Raw genomic sequence first — 22,580 nt, forward strand, 5'->3', positions numbered from 1 at the left:
AGAACAAAGTTGTGAGGTGTGAACCTAGTGACACATTTCCAGCCCCGGGGAAGAACCAGGTGTGAGGGGGCAGAGCACGCAGAGAGAAACATAGGTGAGGGAAAGCCTTGGCAACATTCCAGCCAGGGTCCAGCGATCCTCGGGGCCCAGCCATGCCTCCTTCTTTTGGCAATTTGGTTCCATGACAAGTAGATTCCTGATTTGGCTTATGACGGTTTAAGTTAGGTTCCCTCCCTTGCAACAAAAGAGCTCTGCCTAGTACCCTTTGTATCTATTTAATTCAAAAAACACTTGAGGAACACAGACTGTAATATAGGGCACTGGGTTTTACATTTGGAAAGAGATAACAACACCTACGGGTTCATCTCATCAGACACTGGGCTCTCCGCTCTCAAAGCACTAACGGATCTGGCAAGTAATCCCACTGAGGTTACATTCGAGCTGGTTTTTAAGATGTGTAGTTGTCCAGATATACAAGGCAGGGACAAGCATTCAAGTATAAGAAATACTCTGTGCAAAGTCAGAGGAAGAGCAAATGGTTCATTTTGGGGGGAGGGGTTAACGTATAAAGAGGAAAAGGAAAGACAAGAGAAATGAATAGGTGCAAATTCATAACAGACCTTGAAGTGCATGTTAAGAGACTTGGGATCAGGGATCTACAAAAGGAGTGACCACAACCCAGTGATGTATTCAGGCAAGACCAGCTACGTAATTTGTAGGACCTCGAGCAAAATGAAAATGCAGGGCCCCTTGTTCCAAATATTTAAGAATTCCAAGATTGTTACAGCAAAGCATTAAACTAAGCATGGTTCCCTTCTATGAGCGACTATACAGGTCACACCCCCACGAAGTCACGGGCACAGAGAGTTTGGTGACACTGTCCTGGAGCATGACAAGAAGAACAGCAGAAGGTTCAAGAGAGCAGGCAGACAGAACTCCACTGAGAAAGGCAGAGACAGGACGAGGTTCTGGCTCACCTACACCCGGACATCATGAGAGAAGATAGGAGAGATTGCATTTTTTTAACTCAGCAAACAAGGAACCATCAGAATCTTCAAATATAACCAATGAATTAGAATCTCTCTTTCTTGAAGAGGAGGGGACAGGAAATAAGGTGAAGTCACCTTCAATGTTTCCACATTGCCCTCCTTGAGTTATTTCTACTGACCCACTGGGCCGAACAGGATCCAGGGGATATTAAATCCAGCTGCTCTCCTTGAGAAAGACAAAGCAGTATCAGGGGCGTCCCGCCCACCCCCTCATTTCAACCATTCAGGGCATCAGTCTGGAAGCAACGAGGCTGCAGTTTGTCTTCATGGGAGTGCTTTCAGAAGCTCATGAAATAGGTCAGAATATAACACTAACTCAAAGGCTACATGATCTGGGAATTCATCCTCTAAACTGTGTCTTTTAACAATGTTTAACATTTATTCCACTTTTTAAAAAGCCAGATAAAATGGAAATGCATACTACTAAGTGAAAGAAGTCAGTGTGCAAGGCTACATTCTGTAGGATTCCAGCTCTATGACATTCAGGAAAAGACTAAAGCTATGGAGATAGGGAAAAGATCCATGGTTGCCAGGACTGAGGGTAAGGGGAGAGGGGGATGAACAGGCAGACACAGAGGACTTTCCAGGCAGTGAGACTACTCTATATGATACTATAATGATGGATACACATCCTTATACATTTATCCAAAGCCACAGAATGTGCAAGAGTGAACTCTTAGATATAAAACTATAGACTCTGGGTGATAATGATGTGTCCATGTAGGTTCAGCACTTATAACAAATGTGCCACTCTGGTGAGGGACCATGATAGAAGAGGTATTGCACATGTATGGGGGGCTGGAGATATTTGGAAACTCTTTGCACTTTCTGTTCAATTTTGCTGTGAACCTACAACTGCTCTAAAAAAAATGAAGTTTATTGATTTTTAAAATCAAGATGTATTTATTATGGAAAATGCCAATGATTTTTTTTTCAAAAATTTATTTATTTATGAGAGAGAGAGAGCGTTGAGGGGAGGAGCAGAGGGAGAGAATCTCAAGTAGACTCCCCACTGAGCATGGGGCCAGATGCGGGCTCTATCCCACAACCCTTAGATCATGACCTGAGCCGAAACCAAGTGTCAGATGCCCAACCAACTGAGCCATCCAGGCGCCCAGAAAATGCCAATGCTTTTTTTAAACTGCCTCTAATCCCGTCGCCTCAAAAAAAAAAAAAAAAACCCACTTTTATTGTCTTTTGTTTGAATCCCTTTTATATTTTTCTAAGCCCATGCACATGTATCTGTGTTATGTGCGTGTTTTCCTTATTAAAAAAATGGCAGGGGTGCCTGGGTGGCTCAGTCAGTTAAACATCAGACTCTTGATTTCAGCTCAGGTCATGAACTCAGGGTCCTAGCATCGAGCCCCGCATCGGGCTCCCCGCTTAGCAGGGAGTCTGCTTGTCTCCCTCTTCCTCTGCCCCAATCTCTCCCAATCTCTCTCTCTCTCAAATAAATAAATCTTAAAAAAAAAAAAGGGATAAGTGGATATTGATGTCTATTCTTTTTAGTGAAGATGCATTATGAGCATACGCCCATATCAAAACATTTGAAGATACAACAAAGTAAACTTGGTGCATAATCCCCGTGGTGGATCCTGTGGATTGTTCCACTCCATCTCCATCCACATTCTCTGTTGCTACACTCCACAAGTCCCTGGCTCCCCTGAGCTTAGATTCTGGATATGAATCATGTTCTGCCAACTCAGTGAACTTACATGAAGTTTGGAAAGTGGAACTGAGGTGGAGGCCTCTCTCCTCCCTTTTTCAGATAGATTTTGCTGGCTAACAAAATCATGGAGATAAGAGATTTCTTAGGGGCTGTGTCCCCAGTGCCCCTTCTGCAGTCCTCTGGGTGCTGGGAGAGCAAGAAAAGGCTGCCACTGTTTTTTTGGTTTTTTGTTTTTTTAACTCTCTGACCTAGGATAGTAACTATGGGATTGTGGGGGTTTTAGTTGGTTTTGTTTATTTGTTTGTTTTTTGTTTGTTTGCTTTCCAACTTTATGGAGATATAATTGACATATGACTTTACATTAGTTTAAGGTATACAACCAAATGATTTGATATATGTATATACTGAGAAACAATTCCACAAAATTTTAGTTAATGTTCATCAACTCACAGAGTTACAAGTTTTGTTCTTGTGATCAGAATTTTGAAGATCTACTCTCTTACCAATTTTTAAAAATACAATACAGTATTCTTAACTATAGTTACCATGCTGTACATGACAAGCCTAGAACTTAATTATCTTATCACTGAAAGTTTATACCCTTTGACCACTTTCACCCATTTCCCCCAACTTCTTGCCTCTGACAACCACCTTTAGATTCCACATATAAGTGAGATCATACAATGTCTATCTTTCTCTGATTTATGTCACTTAGCATAATGCCCTCAAGCTCCACCCATGTTGTCGCAAACAGCAACATTTCCTTCTTTCTTACTGCTGAATAATATCCCATTATGTACGTATCCCACATTTTCCATTCATCTATCAATGGACACTTAGGTTTTATCCATGTCTTGACGATTGTAAATAGTCACCCCCAGGCTGCCTTAAATATGGGGGTGCAGATATCTCTCCAAGATAGTGATTTCACTTCCTTTGGATATATGCCCAGAAGTGGGATTGCTGGATCATATGATGGCTCTGTTTCTGGTTTTTTGAGGAACCTCCTTACTGTTTTCCATAGTAGCTGCACCAATTTACACTCTCACCAACAGAGTGTGAGGGTTGCCTTTTCTCCACATCATGGCCAACATTGGTTATCTCTTATCTTTTTTATGATAGCCACTCCAAAAGGTGTGAGGAGGGATTGCGTTCTTGAGCTTGGAGTTCCAGCAGGGGCCTCAATGGAGACCCCCGTGCATGGCTTCTCAGTCATCCTAGGAATCATTCCCATTCCCAGAGGTTATCCAAGAGCCTACTCCTTCAATTCTTCCACAGACTCTGTGAACACTTAGTTCCCTGTATTAAATCCCTCCCCACTTGAGATATTTAGAATGGTTTCTCTTTCCTACATGGAATCCTGACTGACACAATCTTATCACTTCAAAAATTTTATATCAAAGTAATAGAATTCCCACTTCTGCCTATTTATTGTAGCATGAAGTCTGCCCCACTTATCTTGCCTTTTTACAGATTGACCTTTTATCTATCTATTTATCTATCTATCTATCTATCTATCTATCTATCCATCTATCCATCTACCTGCCTACTATCTATGTGCCCACAGACATAAACATGGTTTTGTGTCGCAAAATGGAATTATGCTGCAAAGCTGGTCTGCAACCGTCTTTTTTCCCTGAACGTTTTTCCTGAGCAGTACATCTGTCTCATTGTTTCCTAGGAGCCGCACGATATTCTGTAATATGACTGCAGCATAATTTATTCAACCATTGTCAACAATCCCTGTTGATGAACACCTGTGTTTTTCCAAATGTTTGTTGTGAGTGCTCTCTAATGAGTACCTTTTTACATACCTCTTCATAAACTTTGATCTTACTGATGCAAGATAGATTTCTATGAACAGAATTACTGGATCCAAGAATATGAGCATCTCAAAATTGTAATAGGCACTGTTAAATTAAATTCCAAAAAGCTTCATTTTTACACTCCCAGCAAAACTGCACAAAACTGCCTATTTCCGCATAACTCAGTGATAACTGGATATCAACAACTTTTTTTTTTGCCAATCTAATAACATTTAAAAAGTAGTATACCATTGTTGTCTTTATTTTTGTTGTTGTTGTTTTATTTTTATTTTTTAATTTAAATTCAATTAGCCAACATATAGTACATCATTAGTTGCAGATGTAGTGTTCAATAATTTGTTGTCTTTAAATTGCATGTCTTGGATTACAAGTGAGATTGAGTGTCATTTCAGATCTTTCCTGGCCATCTGCAATATATGTCCTGTGACTGTCCTGTCACATGTAACCGGCTGAACATTTATTTCCTTATCTATTAGTAAGCCATTTTAGTATATTAAAATATACAATTAGTATATTAAAATATCCCAAAGGAGGTACACACACACACACACAGAGAAGAAGAGAGGAGAGGGAATATTCTCCCAGTTTGCCGTTTAGTATTTGTTGCTGTTTATATTGACTTTGGCCTCAGTAGGGCTTTTAGTAGCCATGGATTTCCTGCATTGCTCAGAAAGTCACCACGACCTCGAGATTTTACACATATTTTCCTAAAATTTTTCATATGTTTTGGTGTTTTGTTGTTCTATATATAAAGATTTAGCCCTTCAAATTTTTAGTTTTGTATATTATACAAAGTTAAGATTTAACTTTATTTTAGTTCAAACGGATAGACTGCAGGGGCGCCTGGGTGGCTCTGTTGGTTAAGAGTCTGTCTTCAAGGGCGCCTGGGTGGCTCAGTTGGTTAAGCGACTGCCTTCGGCTCAGGTCATGATCCTGGAGTCCCTGGATCGAGTCCTGCATCGGGCTCCCTGCTCAGCGGGGGGTCTGCTTTTCCCTCTAACCCTACCCCCCACATGCTCTCTCTCTCTATCTCATTCTCTCTCTCTCAAATAAATAAATAAATAATCTTTAAAAAAAATGGAAAAAAAAGGGTCTGTCTTCGGCTCAGGTCCTGGGATTGAGCCCCACATCGGGCTCCCTGCTCCTCAGAGAGCCTGCTTCTCCCTCTCCCTCTGCTGCTCTCCCTGCTTGTGTGCCCTCTCTCTCTCTGTCAAATAAATTAATAAAACCTTAAAAAAATGGATAGACAGCAGCTCCAACACTAATTATTGTCTAAACTACCTTTCCTCCACTAAAATGCATATATACCTCGATCTCTCTCTGAGTTCTTATTTGTGTTCCATTGGTCTCTTGTCAATTCCTATCCAAATGCCATATTGATTCGATTCTAGTGGCTTTAGAGATAGTAAGCTCTGCTGTCTATTAAAAAATAAAAAAACAAGTTCCCCTTACTAATTTTTTTCTTTTTCAAAAATTTCTTGCCATTTATCACACATTTATTCTTCAAGGTCAATTTCAGATTTATTTTCTTTGATTAAAATAAGCTGGAAATTTTATTCAAATTAAATTAAATTTATATATTACTTTAGGAATGATTGACATCTTGGAATGATGGAGATTTTTATCATATGAAATCTCCCCATCCAGAAAGTACGACACATCTCTTCAATTTATTCATGCCCTGTCCTTCAAGAACACTCCTCTTTCCTTCATATGGATCTTGTGACTCTCCTATTAAGTTTCTTCCTCGAGAGATTGACAGCTCTGTAGAATATGACAAACTAGCATGGACTCACGGCTCCCTCCCTTGAACCAAAGTCTGGAGAAGCCACCAGAATGAGAGGGAGGCCACTGGATTCCAGGACAACAAGTGGGAGAAGTGCTTGGGAAGACAAGGTGACTGAGGCCCAGTGGGAAGGGAAAGAAGGTTCCAGCGAAAGGGAGCCAGGCTGCACAGCTGGGGGAGTGTCAGGAAGCAGTCATCCACTTGGGCCTTCTATTCTCTTCCCCACATTGCCGGAGAGGGTGACTGGCCCTCCAGGTACCAGCTTACACAGGAGACAAAGAGCTGATGACAGGAAGTGCATGCAGTCAGGCCAATTACCGAGCTTTCCCTTCCACACCCTCCTCCCCTAGTCTCACCTGGGGAAGAAGCAGCCGTAAGAGAGGGCCTCTGGAAAGAAGAAATACGTAGAGTAGGTGGGCAGGGGGAGCTAAAGGACAGGGTCACCTGGTGGGTGGAATGAACAGAAAATGAGACCATCTTACAAATACTAGAAGCTCTTTACTGTGGGTTCGACCCCATTCCCACTCTCAAACTCGCCAACAGAAGAATAAGCCAGGGCAAAGGCTTCCATCAAATTACGTATTGCCTGTCAAAGTATTTGACGGTCCAAAGGATCGTGAAGCTTGCCCAGAAAAATGTTAGCAGAACAGGCCAAAGACTGTAATCCTTACAAAGGCCTATTTGCAAGGCTGAACTTTCTTTTGCCATAAAAAGATACAAGGGTACTTAAAAGACAAAACAAAACATGGAGCAAACATCATGCTTCACCACAAATTATTGAAAACATTCCCTTTGAGCTTGGGAACAAGAAATGGATGCTGACAATGACCATTCTCATTCAGGTGAAGGTGCTATACAGTAGAATGGAACCAAAAATAACCTACAAGTCCATCCTGGTGTGGGAATTTTCCACCTTGGGAAATTTTATCAAGCTATACACTTGTGATCTGTGCCTTTTTTTATATGTATGTTATTGTAGGGGAGGCAAAATAATTTTCCCTCTATGCTTCTAGGTTCTTGGCTGAGACCCCCTGTAATAAAAGACAGATTAATGGGAGAAAAAACAAATAGAAACTTAATAATATGTGTTCTTCCTGTCTATGTGGAAGACAGACAGGAAAACTGAGAAACTCTCCAAAATGGCCCAAGCCATCAATTTAAATACCTAGGCCAGCTAAAGACAAAGGAAGGCCTTGGGGGTGGGGAGTCACCAGGAAAACACAGTGAATAAGAGTGAGGTTGTTCAGCACATCATCCTGACCTTCTCCACTGATCAGAGGGTCTAGAGATTGAGTCATCCCCATCTTCCTCGTACAGAGAGGGAGACACCCTTATGAATGGAGATTCCCCTCATAAATGCAAATGTCTCTTACAATAGGGTCACTTCTACTCCATTTTCGAAGTATCTCCTATGTTTGCTGTTTTCTTAGAAATAACCAGCTCAAAAGAGTCAATATGCCAAAGAGGTGTGCTTTGAGGTGGCATATTCTGTTCTCCTTCATTATAGTTTGATCTAAAAACAAAAGAGACTCTAGCCAAATTTCAACATTAAAGAGTAAGCACAAGCCTTACACACACACACACACACACATACACACACACACATTTGGGAGAAATCACCCTCCTGTCAAGAAGTTCATTGTGCTGCAATGTCCGTGGGGGAAATTCACCAATCTGTGTCCTGCCTTTTATTGTGGTAATGAGCATTTGAAATACTTCTGTCTCTGAAAAATTGAGAGATTTGTAATGGTGTGCAATTGGCAAATCTGCAATAGGCAGATTTCTCCTGAAGCTACCTGATCCCCCTACAGTCTACCCCACTTACTCTTATAATTTTTTTCTTTATTTTTATTGAAGTACCATTAACATAGAGTGTTATTAGTTTCAGGTGTACGATATAATGATTCAACAATTCCATGCATTATTCAGTGCACATCAAGATAAGCATGCTCTTCATCCCCTTTATCTGCCCTACTCATGTTGCCAGGTAAACCAGGGTAACCCCAGGCCCTGGGACCTTGACCCAGCCAGACCCCAAGGAGTCTCAGAAATTCTTTGTCTTATCAGGAGAATGAATTCAAGAACAGACACACAGCACAGTGGACAAGTTACCTAAGCAGGAAAGTTTATTAAAGGTAAAAGTATACTCTCGAGATAGGAGAGCGGCCAAGCTTGAGAGAAAGAGAGAGAGAGTGCTGTATGCCCTGGGGGTTGGGTTTCTATCTTTTATTGATAGTTGTTAACTAGGAGGCAGAATATTTATTACTTGGGGCGGGAAGCAAGATTTCAAGTTTTTTCTTCCTTATTTGGTCAGGGGTTTCCTGACATGGCATCTGCCATCTTGGGCCTGTCTGGTTTGATCCGGCTTCTTGTGGAGGGCTGCCAGGACAGGCCTCTGACCTTCCCAATAGCTGGCCAGGACTTCCTTGTTGCAGACCTGCAGGTCTCCTGTTAGAACCTAACTAACTGCCTACTCCAACATTTATTCTTAATATTTTTTTAAGATTTTATTTATTTATTTGTCAGAGAGAGAAAGAGCACAAGCAGGGGGAGGGGTAGAAGGAGAAGCAGACTCCCTGCTGAGCAAGGACCTCAATGTGGGACTCCAGCCCAGGACCCTGGGATCATGACCTGAGCCAAAGGCTGACACTGAACCAACTAAGACACCCAGGCATCCCTTCTTAATATTTTTTTAAACTTCCATTTCCCTACCTGCCTTATTCCCAGAAGCATCATGCAGAATCCATTGCGGACTCCAGCCACTCCCTCCCTTCTGTAAGGAGCAAGTTTACAGTCACGCACAGCAGACCATCCCATGAGCAAAATTATGGGCTCACAACATCCCACTCTTTATGCATCTCTCCATCCTCAGCTGCACCTGAACCATTTCTTCCCTGCTGCTGCCTTCTCTAGAATTAATTAATTCATCAAATATTTATTGAGAACATACTATGAGTCATCGTAGAAACTGGGAATACAATAGGCAATAATGTCCCTGCTCTCGTGGAATTTGCAGTCTAGTGGGAGAGGAAACAATATTGAAACCCGCACCTCTAATTTTTTTCAAGTAGTGATATCTGCTTAGAAACTAAGAACAGATCAAGAAAACAAATGATATGGAACCTACCATGTGAGGATCTGGAGAAAGAGCACATGCCAGCTCCTTGTGGAAACATATCACACGTGTGTAAATTTGCTGTAATTGAAGTCCCAGGTGACCGAGACCGCGTCTGTGTGTGTGGTTCTGTCACTCTTGTTTCTGTGGCTTTCCTGCTTATCCCATGCATCTGAAGCGAGTGCCCACCACACCACAGGTATTTGGCCCCTGTTTGTGGAGGAAATGAACAGGCAAAATGGCAGGAGGGAGACAGGACCGAGGGGGCACAAGTCAGAAAACACAGAGCCCTGAGGGCCAGGGAGCACATTCCGGTGGATTCTAGGGGCTCAGGAACCCTGCGCAGGCTGTTCGGTAGGAGGGGGTGGCTCTCCTTTATGTTTGGGACGGTCCTTCTCTCTGCTTAATGGCAAAAGGGAAGCCTGTGTAGAGATGCTTCCTGTTTGAGCCTGACCTCCCAGCAAAGGGTCGGTGATGCTGTAGGCAGTGCCTTTGCTCTAGGGTCCAGCGGTGACCCCCCCATGCCCTCCAGCCCAGCACCCCCCCGACCACCACCTGTCCTCAGATTAGAGTGTCCAGACCCAAAGTGACAGGCTCCATGGCAAGCTGACATATCACCCTCGGAGCTAGAGACTCCCTTCTTCTGGATCTATTCATGGCCGGATCCCTTCAACCTACTGGGTCTCTGATCCAAAGTCTGGGTCTTTGAAATCCACAATTGTGATCAAACTAACAATACTATTAGCAAATCATAGATAACGTGCCTTGAGCACTAGCTATGGGCCAGTAAATGAGTCCCTACGGTATCCCCATTTTATTTTTTGTTAAGATTTTATTTATTTATTTATCTATTTATTTATTTATTTATTTTAGGGGGGAAGGGCCGAGGGAGAGGGAGAGATTGCAAACAGACTCCCTGCTGACCACAGAGCCCAACACAGGGCTCAATCTCACCACCTTGAGATCATAACCTGAGCTGAAATCAAGAGTCGGATGCTTAACCACCTGAGCCACCCAGGCTCATCATTCCCATTTTAAAGATGAAGAAATCTGGAGAATACACCATTTTAAATAACTTACCCAAGGTCACATGCCACTAAAAGATGGAACCAGGATCTGAGCTCAGGGGGTCTGTTGTCTTAGACCCTGGGTGAGAGGGGTGGGGCCTTCAAGAAACTGCAGTGGGCCATACAAATGTATAGAGTAGACCTTCAATAGTCCATCTTTGACCCTGAACATAAGTAAAACATATTGAGAGGAACAGTACCAAGTTCTGCCTATCAGTGCTTAGTGCCCACAGTACAAAGCCCAAAGATTCCAGGCACCAGGACTCCGTTTTTTTTTGAGACGAACCTGGCCCAGCCCCTGAGGAACATCTCAATTTCCAGAGTTGGAACTCTTGGGTGAGCCTGCACTGGCTCCATCTGTAGGCCCCAACCCCTGTGACAGGCTGCCCACCATTCTGTTACTGCTCTAACAGGCCTGGAGTCCTGCCAGCCCCCTTCCTGCCACTTTAGGTGGAGAAAGTCCAGACCTCTCAATGAAGGAGCGTCTTTCTCTCCTTGTGGCGTTTAGAGCTCTGAGGGGACAACCCATTTCCTCTCCTGCACGTTCTAAAGGAAATGAGAAATAGAGATAGGACTCAAATAAGGATCACAGCACCAGCCTTGTCTTGAGGTGGGCCAAGAATGCAGCTGGGATCCAAAGTAAGAAAGGCCTTCCTGAAACCCCTCTCCCCCAGATCTAAGCTCCGAGACAGCTCAGCAAGAAGAGCCTCTATTTACTTCTCACCTGGTGGAGAGGGAAGGGTCCCAGAGCCCCAGGGAAAGCTGTCATGGGCATATGACACTTGACCTTGAACTGTGGACCAGTGGATGTCAGACTTGGGAGAGCTATCAGCACAAGCCCCACCTCTTCCCAAAAGGAGGAGCCTGTCAGAAGCAGATGGAAGCTTCCCCTGCCTAGGATGGTGGAGAGGGAAGGGTCCCAGAGCCCCAGGGAAAGCTGTCATGGGCATATGACACTTGACCTTGAACTGTGGACCAGTGGATGTCAGACTTGGGAGAGCTATCAGCACAAGCCCCACCTCTTCCCAAAAGGAGGAGCCTGTCAGAAGCAGATGGAAGCTTCCCCTGCCTAGGACCCTCTCCAAAAGAATCCATGACCTGGTCTTGCTGGATCCAGCTGCTATTATGTCCTCTCCAGCATTCCTTACTCCACTGATAGAGAAATGAAGACACAGATGACTGAATAAGTGCACCTATGAGAGTCTGGGACAATTGGTGGAAACTGGGGGAGGTGGTGGGCACTTGGACGGGGAGCTGCAGGCTATCGGGGCGGGTGCTGCATGACCGGGACCTCCTCCCATGAAAAGGAGTCCCCAGGTGGCCGGCTGAGGTTGTCAGGGTCTAACTGTGGCCAGGTCAGCAGGCAGGGGCTCGAGAACTCACCCTTCACGCTAGCCTTGAGCAGCAGGACGACGGAAAAGTACTAAGACATGAAAGAACAGTATTTCAGGCATGCAAAAGATTTATTTCAAAAAGATTAATGACAGGAACATTTAGAAAATCTGATGCAGCATGATGCTCTCAAGCAAACTGAAGGAAATAGGGACTTGGTGAAACGTGAGCGTTGAAAGAACATACTAAATCCAAGAAGGAATTCCAGACAGGCTCAAAACGTGCTGTGGGATTTTCAGTGACATTAGAAATAGGAAGGATCCCAGTATGCCAAACAGAAAAACGAATCAGTGATGCGGAGGAAAGCCTTAAAAAAGTGAAAGCTCACATTATAAGGACAAGGCACACAGGTAAGAGTGCTCTGCGTGATGGTAAACAAGGAGGAGAAGTAATGGAAATATCACACAATGAGAACTGGTGGTCCTGAAGAAAAAATAGAACAAATGAAACAGAAACAACAACAAAACATTTCTTTTTAGATTTTTAAATCTTCAAATTGAAAGGATTAAAGAATTAAAGATCATTCTAACTTATAATGACTACATCCTAATGGATGGTGGGTCAGAATGCTGGAAAAACTCTCCCCTGGATTATGCAGATAATTCTTTAAAGCACAATCAAAAGGGGTGGGTTTCCCTTTAAAGGGAAATGCAAATGTTAGCAGGGCTGCAGGTAAACACAGGCAGTCTTCCAGGAGAAAAAAAAAAAAAAAGTTGGCTCAGTTGCTCCTAAACATACTGAAAATGCATGGCTCTCTACCTTGACCAAATACTGGAATCCCTTTGATGCTTGGGTCCCACTCCCAAAAATCAGATTTAATTGGCCTTGGGTGTGGCCTGGTAATTCTATGAAAAGCCCCTCTTCCCTGCACTGTCCCTTGTGCGGAGGGAAACAGGGAAGAGAAGGCAGGGGGAAATACGGTCCCCCAACGCCCCAGAGCCATATGTGTAGGAAAGCGACGCCTCAGAGCCAGGGACAGGGCAATGTAAGGTGTGACCCCCCCCTCCCCACCCCGCCAAGGAGGCAACTTCAGCACAGACAAAAGGGGCTCAGGACCACAGCTGGTTCTTGAGGAACACTTCACCTCGTGTTGAATACTTCAAGTTCTGCCAGTTCAGGAAGTTAGGGCTGAAGACCCCACCAATGTGGACGGTGCTGATATCATGTGGTGACAACACGTAGTCCCACATGTTCACGTCTCCGATGTCTCCCACCAAGGACTGGTTGGTATCAAAGCCCCCACCGAATGAATCCTGCTCCTGCCCTAGGATGATGCTTGCCCCTGCCCCCACAGAGTACCCCTTCTTCAGACTCATCCTCACCATGGGTTTCCCATCCACCCAGAGCTCTGTAATCCCTGTGCTGGACTCCCAGGTAACACAGAAGTGCCTTGGTGTGTAAAAGGTCTCAGGAACCTTGAAGTAGATGTCAGATCCACCCACGGATACGCTGTATAAGCCAATCTTTTCCCTGAAGAGAAGGATCTCATTGTGCTGAGCCCTGGTGGCATAAGAGAAGAGGCTATAAGGGCGGGACAAGGCGGTGTAGGCTCGTAGGCACACGGTGAAAGCACTCAGCGGCTTCTGCACCGGAGGAAACAGGGTCACAAAGGATGTATCTGATTCTCTGGGGAACACAAAGGCCTTTCTGTACGTGCCTGTCAGATAGAAAACAGAGAGAGAAAGTGTCAGCAGCTGAGTTATGTTAAAAAAAAAAAAATTCAGATGAGTACATTTAAAGATCTAGTTGGCTTTAGTCACTGATTCATGAATCAGGAGGCACCGCATCTAGCCGATAGAAAGGAGCTCTGAGGAGCCGTGTCACAGAAGGTTCGGGAAGAAAACGTCTCTAGCAAAGAGGAGATTATTTCAGGCAGTCACCTTCCTATGGGGGAAGGGAGGATTGCTCTCAGGAGGACGACCTCACTAGCGCTGAGTAGGTGATTCCAGATTGACTGGATAAAGGTTACACTCCAAGGGGAGGCTGGCCCTGCAGTCAGGTTAGGTGTTAAGTCTTGGTTTGCTGATGTGGGGCTTAACCCAGGTGATTCCACTGGGGCCAGTGGTCTCTTTTTTAACAGTTTGTCAGGCCACGAAGATGTATTCTCTCTGTATGTATGGATAGAACAGATTTAGAAACCAGATCGCCCTCATCCCCAGACCACCACCTCTCCCCTATGCTGGGCATTTTCCCTGTGGCTTTGCACAATCTAGCCCAGAGACAAGAACTCAGTGACCATCTGAAGCAAGCGCCTACCTCCTTGGAAAAAAGCACCACTGAGGTTAACGATGACCAGGAAACACAGCAACAACTTATCCATGTTTCCTCCCTGTGGTCAATGTATGCAGAATCTGGTTATCGTCCTGGAAAGAAGATCAGCGGCTGAGATCCCCATCTTGGGTCTGTTCCCCCTTGACCTTTTATGGGCTACAGTCAGCACGACTCAGCTGATGGGTAAATGATTTTCCAAAATCTCCCTGTGAAGCCATGAATCAAAGCTCGAAGAGCAAATAAACCAAGAGAAATCACAAAATGAGAGATCAATGTGGGTTATTTATTAAAGACTCCGCAGTGCCTGCTGGTGTTCCAACAACCTGTGTGGCGGTGCTTGGCAAATACACCAGTCACAGTCTGGAAATCCAGTCTCGGGAAGTGCTCTAAAATATCAGTAGTGGCCGGGGGGGCAGAGGACGCTCTACTCACAAAGACAACCACGACATTACTTAGGAGAGAGAAATTAGAAAATTGGGGCATGGTGAAGGAAACCATATGTATCTACATCCACTCCATAGAGCGGATAGCCACTTACAATGCGGGCTGTGACTTTTATGTTACAACTTGTAAAAATGCTTATGAGACTATAAAGAGAACAAATAACATACATTTGTTCATACACTATTTTTTTTAAAGAGTAACTTGCTTGAAAAAAAAAATCTGTAAGGAATACCCCCCAACGATGAGTGTTCTTAACATAGTAATGAAATTATGAGGGGCTTTTTCCCTCACTAACAACATTTCTGTAAGGTGGTTACATGACTTCTAAAACGAAGTGTGTGTGTGTGTGCATTTAATGAAGAAGCAAGGAAAGGGAGACTGGAGATCAGTAGCTCTTGAAGCTCCGAAACTACTCTTTCATTTTATCAACAGGATACCCAGTCTGACTGTGGCTATTTAGCTTTACTCGCAAAAAACCTAGAACGGAGAACAAGATCAGTTTGACATCCTGATTTTGTATTTTGCAGTACATACATTTCTATATAAAACATTATAGTTTCATGTGAAAAGACTCTTGAGCTTATTCGTCATGGTCTCATCATGACTTTTCCCGTGGATATTCAATGAAAAATTGGTAATAAGGGTTATTTTTCAATCGACTGGAAGAACCAACTATCATGTGGGTAGCTTAGTCCAAACATACAAAGTAATGGGACTGTTACAAATGGTTAGTACATTTCTGGAAAACTTTGTTTTTGTTTTTATTTTTTAATGATCTGTAGTTAAGGGGCACCTGGGTGGCTCAGTAGGTTGAGTGTCTGCCTTTGGCTCAGGTCATGGTCCCAGGGTCCTGGGATCGAGCCCCGCGTCGGGCTCCCTGCTCAGAGGGGAGTCTTCTTCTCCCTCTCATTCTCCCCTTGCTACTCCCCCTGCTAGTGCACTCGCTCTCATTCTCTCTCTCTCAAACAAATAAATAATTTTTTAAAAAATAATATGCAGTTAAATTTGCTTTCAAATGACCCTCTCCCAAAATTTTTGCATCTTATTTTTAAAATATAAGATTGGCTTCAAAAGATTTTCTTATTTTAACCATTTGCCCAATGAAAGATAGATGCATAATTTGAACAGAAAAATACATATAATAGGTAAGAGATTGGGACCCAGAAGGAAGAAGTGTTTTCCCTGTGCTCAAACTGCCTTCTTGTTAGCATTGGGCTCCCTGGGTGAGTCCAGAGAATGCAAGTACCAGTAGGATGGGTGGATGTTATGGAAATATATGGATTTCAAGGAGCCCAGCACATTGTCAGAAAGATCTCCAAAATGGATATTCTGAACAAGGCTTAACAATGAAAGACAGTGAGATAGAGAGACATGGAGATAGGGAGAGGGTGGGCTAACGCAATGAAAGAGAAGAGAAAGAACAAGGAAGAGGGACTCTAAGCCCTCTGCAGTGAGTGTTTCACAATCAGCTCCTGGTTCCAGTAACCTGCTGGAGAGCATGGTGACCGCTCACCGGGTCTGACCGCGGCCATGAACCTCATCAGGGGAGAGGTTCGGTAAGTCTGCGTACCGCGCGACCCTTACTCCAGCCTCAGATGTGTTTGCTTGGAAGCTCTCTGCTCCCTTTCTCCTACAGTTCACAGCGCTCCAATAAAAATCCTGAAGGATCTCAGCCTTTCCCCACACCTTGGCACCTCGGTTTCTCCCTGATTTCAAGCTCCAGTGGATGAGACAAACACCTCAAACTGCAGCGATCCAAAGTATCAATTGTGGGAAAAGAAGAACATTCTAAGACAAACAGAATGTTGGTTATCACAATGCAAGTCTATTGAATAAATAAAAATTTGTTGGATGGTAAACATAGGGCTATCATTTTATTTAATCCTGGAGCAGCTAGATGCTAGACTCCAGGGCCTGAATAACGTATTTGGTGTGCTCTCCCAGTTCAAACAGAAGCCACTGTAATGTGAGGGAAAGAGGAAGCAAGGGGCACAACAGGCAGAAGAGCCACACAATCAGAGACAACAGCTGTCTTCCCGAAGCTATCGCTCAGCCTAGAACCGGGGTTCCCCAGCCCCGACTGGTAGAGACCGGCTGCACGTTGCAGTCCCTGAAGGAGCTTTAAAAATTCTGGGTCTCACCACTAGACTTCTGCTGTAGCCAACTATGGTGTGGCCCAGGCAACTGGATTGTTAAAATCTCCCAGGACATTACAATACAAGCATCTCAAGTTGAGAATCACTGGCCTCGAGGATTTTTCATATGCTTCCATGCCCTGGGTAAAGGCTTCCCAGGATATGAGATTATGTCCACCAGCATACATGGCAGAGAAGGTGGGGGTTTCCAAGTCACAGAACTTTGACAAGGTGCCATGGGCTTGCTCTGCCTAATGTCTGTGTTGATTCTGAGGCAGAGCAGAATCTTTATGCGCAAGCCATTCTCCTACACGTGCAACAACAAAATGAAAGCCAGGGAGATTGCCAGGACCCCAGAAATGGTAGCCAACAGCCTGGATGCATGGAGAGACTTCCCCACGAGGAAGCATGCCCACATCCTTACCCTCTTTCCTCCACCAGCCGCGTGAGAGTGGAGGATAAGCCTATGCTGCCAGGAGCAGTTTAGAAGCACGGCCCCCGCAGCAGACCGCCTAGGTTCCATCCCAGCTCTGGGCAAGTTAATTAACTTCTTCGGACCGCAGTTTCTTATCTGTTAAATGAGGACTATAAAATAGTATTACCTCATAGCACTGTCATGGAACAAATAAATATACGTAAAGGACTTCAAACGGCGCCCAGAACGTGGTAAGCAGTCCTCAAAAGACATTTTTAAGATTCTGCCCTGAATGATTAAGCAATTATCATCCCGGGAGTGGGAGTTTATGAGATCACTCATCTGAGTGTATGAAAGGATGTGGGGTAGAGGAGGTCTCACTGAATGGGTCCTCAGAGAATGCACCAGAGGTAGGCTAAGGGATAACCTGAGTCAAGATGTGCTAGATCCTTCTTTAAAGATGACCACCTGCCTTTAAGCTTACTGGGAGCCAGTCATGTTCCCCAAATAAGACATCTGAGCCACCAGGAAGACACTAAAGTGAGGGTTCCAAAAACATATTGGGCAACTGAGCTTGCGAATTGTAGATTCCTGGGATCTAACTCTGGAGCATCTAATCCAGTAAGTTGGCGTCAATGAATCTACACGCATAATGAATACCCCAGGTGGTGATGATGCCTGTAGTCCACAGGCCACAACCTAGCCAGGCCATCCAGGAAACTTGAGCTAGGAGTCTATATTTACTGAAGGAGAAGGCTCACAAGCACACATAGGCCACCTCCTGGTGCAGGAGAAATGACAAGGTGCATGGATGCGACAGAGGCGGGGAACTGCAGGAAAGAAATCCCACCTCCGAGACTAGAAGTTGCTTATCTCAGATAAAGCTCTTCAGAAATCAAAGCAATACTTCTGGAATTCTATGGATCAGAAATCTATACTGGAGACGCTTGATTTGGGTATTTGTATTGTTGTTGCCACTGTTATTGTTGGTGTTTTAAGGATCTGGAGTCAGTTGCTATTTTTGTCAACCCTTGCACATCAAACCAGGAAGAGTTAAAAGCATGGGGGGGGAAATCACATACTTAGCATCCAAATTGCTTTGTCACCTGGGACTCCAAATCCATTTCTCAGGCCCCAGCCCCATTTCTGAGGCAGCCTGCAGTCCCTCCTCCAGGCCCTGGATAGACCTCGGAGATGGGTCCTCATCCACTCATCTGGCTGAAGGCCATGCAAGGCTTGTCACCATGACCAATGGCCTACTATTTCTGCTGGACACGGGGAGATTTTTGGTACCTGATCTGCATGTCCATGGGTGCTCACACTGGGATCAGGCCTGGCCCTGTCTCTTGTCAACATGGCTACTTTCAGTCCCCAAAGTGTCCTATCAGGTAGCAGCCTCCAGCATCTCCTTATGATTTTACATTTATAATCTCTGACATATGTGATTGAGCTACCCCCTCTTCTTTGGCCTGGAAAGGTGCTGCAATATCTCTTCAGGGGCTGGACTACTGCTTCTGTGGGACCTAAGCTCCTTCCCATGGATAGAATTATATAAATCTATTCTCCTTATCCCACCCTTTTGAAAGAAAAATGTTTATTGTTTACTATGCACGGGCCCTTTGTATAGTTTACTTCCTTTTTCTCATAGAAGGCCCTCTATGATAGTTTTATTGCAGGATTTAGGTATCATTTGGCCCTCTGTCCTTTTAACTTCAGCCTTAATGCCTGATTCCACGACTGGACAAACTGGATGCATGATTCCTACTATAAAGGAAAACCAGTGCTGATGACGTGGCTTTATTAACATCAACGAGAAGTGGCCTCAGTGGACAATTAATCTTACTTTCCATTTACTGTGAAGAATTGTTTAGAACCAACTCACCCAAACTAAAATCACCCTTTTGGCAGATGTCACCCAACATTTAATTGGATTATGTCTGACAACTCCATACAGCGTCTCCAGTATAGATTTCTGATCCATAGAATTCCAGAAGTATTGCTTTGATTTCTGAAGAGCTTCATCTGAGATAAATGTGTACAAATGTGTCAGTCACCTTGGGATATATTTTCTACCAAAATTACATGGATGTATCTACCAGTGAGCTAAATTGTTTAAATTTAAACATTCCAGGAAAGCTTTATTGAGAATTTTTAATGTTCACTAAATGCAACTATCAGCTGTAAAAATTTTCCTAGCTAAAATTATTAGGGCCAGAGGCTGTCCACTAAACTATGTGTAGTAAAGTAACAGTAATTGAATTCTGAGGAAAATATTAGCTCAGCCCCCGTCCCTGGAGAGTTGGGATGGTCTTCTATAATTAAGACATATCTCCTGACTGGATTCTTTAACTAGAAAAAAGTGTCAACCCTCTCTTCTGCTTAGCTGAATGTCAGGGTATATGGATCTGCCCTAATTGGACAACAGAGAATATTTGCACTCACATTTTTGCCCAAGAATATATCCTTAACTTGTATGCTTCCAAATAGTTATCAAAAGTCAATTAGGGGACTCAGTATTCATAAATAATTACCTGAAAGATTTGCTGTTCATCCTCCTAATATCCTGAACCTAATCTTTAGCAAAACCTTTGATTGCTGTCACCTCAGACTAATTCCACCACACTATATTTTGATGGTATATAATGAACCTATGTTCAGGGATATACAGCAAAACAGCCTAATGATAATAACAGCAGAAACTGTTTGGAGAGCTTTCTCCATGCCAAGCACTACATGAAGTGCTCTCTATGCGTGATCTTGTTGATTCTTATGACAACCCTTGGAGCTACTAACTTTTGAAGGGGAGCCGAATAAGCCACCCCAAAATATGCCACTTTGGCATAGCGATTATTTTGAATTAAAGTTACTTAAGAAAGAGCCAATGCAAGAAGGACACTCCGAACCTCCTCTGTCCCTCTGAAAGCAGGAAATAAGTCTTCCTTGTGAAAGGTACCCTCCCTGCACCAGGAAAGTAGAAGGCATCCTTATTACCAGAGGTAGAAAATTTAGGGCTAAGAAGACTGTATAAACAAGCCTGTTACTTCCTCACTAATTTGCTATCCAAAGTCCAGATGCCTTTTCTCATCAATTCTTCATGAATTTTTTGTTTCCTTGGCTAACAAAATTTTTTGTTTCCTTCTTTGAGTCTCATATTTTTATAGGAACCCATTGTATGAAACTAAACTTGTTTTCCTCTTGTTAATCCGTCTTATGTCACTTTAATTATTAGGCCAGCCAAAGAACCTAGAATAGAAGAAGGAAAAAGTTTTCCTTCCCTACAGTTTTGATGCCCATCGTGGCCCATCGTGCCCATCTCCACTGGCTGACACTCTTGCTCCGGGGCCATGCAGCTGGGGGATCCTAGGGACTCTGACAGGAGCCAGCAGAAAGTAAGAATTCTTAACCACGTCAGTCTCCTGGGTCTCTGCCTGCAGGGTCTGCTGGGAGCAAGAGTAGAGAGAGTCTTTTTCTTTTCTAAATTTAGATTAGCAGGAGAAAATTTTTGTGTAAACTAATTTCTTGGGTATAGCCATTATGGTAAAGATTTGTTATGAGTACTCCTGTTTGCTCTTGACCCCTTTCCTCCCAGAGATGGTCACTGTTTTCCTTTTTCTATGTCTTCTGTGTCATTTGTGATGAGGAGGGAAACCATGGGGTAGAACACAGACAGAGGCCCTATGAGCCTGCTGCTCAAGCCAGCCTCACAGACTGGTGAGTTCATGGTTCTCACCAGACTGGCATCTGTTTAGACAAATTTTGCTGTGGGTCCCCTGTGTGAAAACCACACGAGGTTCATCTTGTTCTATGTCCTCAGAGGTTGGCTTTGTGACCAGGGATAATATTCTCTCTGGTTTCCACCAGCTGGAAGGTATCCCTTCCAGCGTGCGTGTGTCTAGCAGCACTCTCTATGTCCTCCCATGTTAGCTTGCAGGGGCATTTGTCACAAGGGCTCCAATCCATAAGGGGCCTTTGTCATCTCAACCTTCATTGTCTTGTTAGTGCTGGAGAGATCCCATTTCAGTAGCACCTGCCTGGTGTCGCAGATCAGCAAGTCCAGGACTGCAGGCAGGTCATGTTTTTGGGAAACTGGAGACACCATTTTCATTACACAATTCCTACAACATATGACCATGAAGGGTTTGGGGGGTTTTTTTTAAGATTTTATTTATTTATGAGAGAGAGAGCATGAACAAGCGGGGGTGGGGGCAGGGGCAGAGGGAGCAGAGGGAGAGGGAGAAACAGACTCCCCCTGAGCAGGGAACCCTACTCAGGGCTCGAGATCACGACCTGAGCCAAAGCAGATGCTTAACCAACTGAGCCACCCAAGTGCCCCAAGGGTTTTGTTTTCTTAGGCTAAGTCTGGGAATAAATTTTCTGGATCTTGTAAGGGTTGTATCTTTTGCACCCTCATTTGGTGGATTTTGTGTGTGTGTGTATGCATCTCTTTTGCATCCTTGGTTAAGCCATTAAGGCTAATTGGTTTGAGCCACTATTGAGATTAATATAAGATCCTACTCGGCAAGCCTGGGTGGCTCAGTTGGTTAAGCGTCTGCCTTCACAGCTCAGGTCATGATCCTGGAGTCCTGGGATGGAGCCCCACATCGAGCCCCAGATCAGTCTCCCTGCTCAGTGGAGAGTCTGCTTCTCCCTCTGCCCCTCACACTGCTCTTATGCTCTCTTTCACTCTCTCTTTCTCTCAATAAATAAATAAAAGCTTTAAATATATATATAAACATATACATGATCCTACTCATCAATTGCCAAAGGATCCTTTGAATTGGAAAACTTCTATATTTGAAAAAAAAAATCAGAGCGTTCTAATCCTAAACAAACAGTCTTATTGCTACTTATGGAAAGACCAAATTAAAAAGTAGATACAAACAAGAATAACCGCTAGTTTTAGGAACTCCTGTAAGAAGATGAAAGAACAGAAATTAGACTTAGAACAAAAATTAAAGCCCACATCTGACATCAATTCCCCTTCCTAAAATCCAGCTGCATCTCCTCAGCAAATTTCTTTAACTCCCCCAAACTCCTCCACTTTCCCCAGAAAATCCCCTAAATACCTGCCACCTGTTTTAGCTTCCATTTCCCTACAAGATTTACAGACAGCACTCTGGCCTGTTCTCTAGGCTCAGGGTATACAGGTTACTCATGTAAGTGCTGAAACCCAGAAAGTGAATTTCACAGACGCACCTGGGACAGAGAGTAAGGCTCGCTTTGCTGGGCTCCATCGTCTGCTCTTTCAGCTTCAGGCCTTTCTGTGCAACATTCTTTGTGGATACATCCTGGACCCACCCCCCGCAACCCACCACCACCACAAAGAATTCATGTCCTCTGGATAGCAACAGATCTTCTAAGTTACAATGCCCTTTAACTTCCACTTTCAGAAGACCCTGACAAATTTAGGG

At 44.0% G+C, this 22,580-nt stretch overlaps 1 protein-coding gene across 3 annotated transcripts in view; it reads right to left on the reverse strand.

Annotated features, from left to right (window-relative positions):
* Positions 1 to 11,851: 11,851 nt before the first annotated feature.
* Positions 11,852 to 22,580, reverse strand: part of LOC123845297 (C-reactive protein-like) — a 62,159-nt gene continuing 51,430 nt past the window's right edge. The window contains exons 1-2 of one of the 3 annotated variants that reach the window (XM_045876069.3): positions 14,161 to 14,224; positions 11,852 to 13,561 (exon numbers count right to left, since the gene is read on the reverse strand). In XM_045876069.3, coding sequence (XP_045732025.1) covers positions 12,954 to 13,561; positions 14,161 to 14,224 — 672 coding nt within the window. In that variant the 3' untranslated portion in view covers positions 11,852 to 12,953. Of the gene's footprint in view, positions 13,562 to 13,721; positions 14,013 to 14,160; positions 14,225 to 22,580 lie in introns of those variants that run through there. The other 2 variants (XR_010412164.1, XR_010412158.1) reach the window with 2 other exon arrangements.

This window comes from Mirounga angustirostris, unplaced genomic scaffold, assembly GCF_029215605.1.
Source record: "Mirounga angustirostris isolate CCGP_5_RB_7025 unplaced genomic scaffold, mMirAng1.0.hap1 SCAF_6, whole genome shotgun sequence".
Lineage (NCBI taxonomy): Eukaryota > Metazoa > Chordata > Mammalia > Carnivora > Phocidae > Mirounga > Mirounga angustirostris.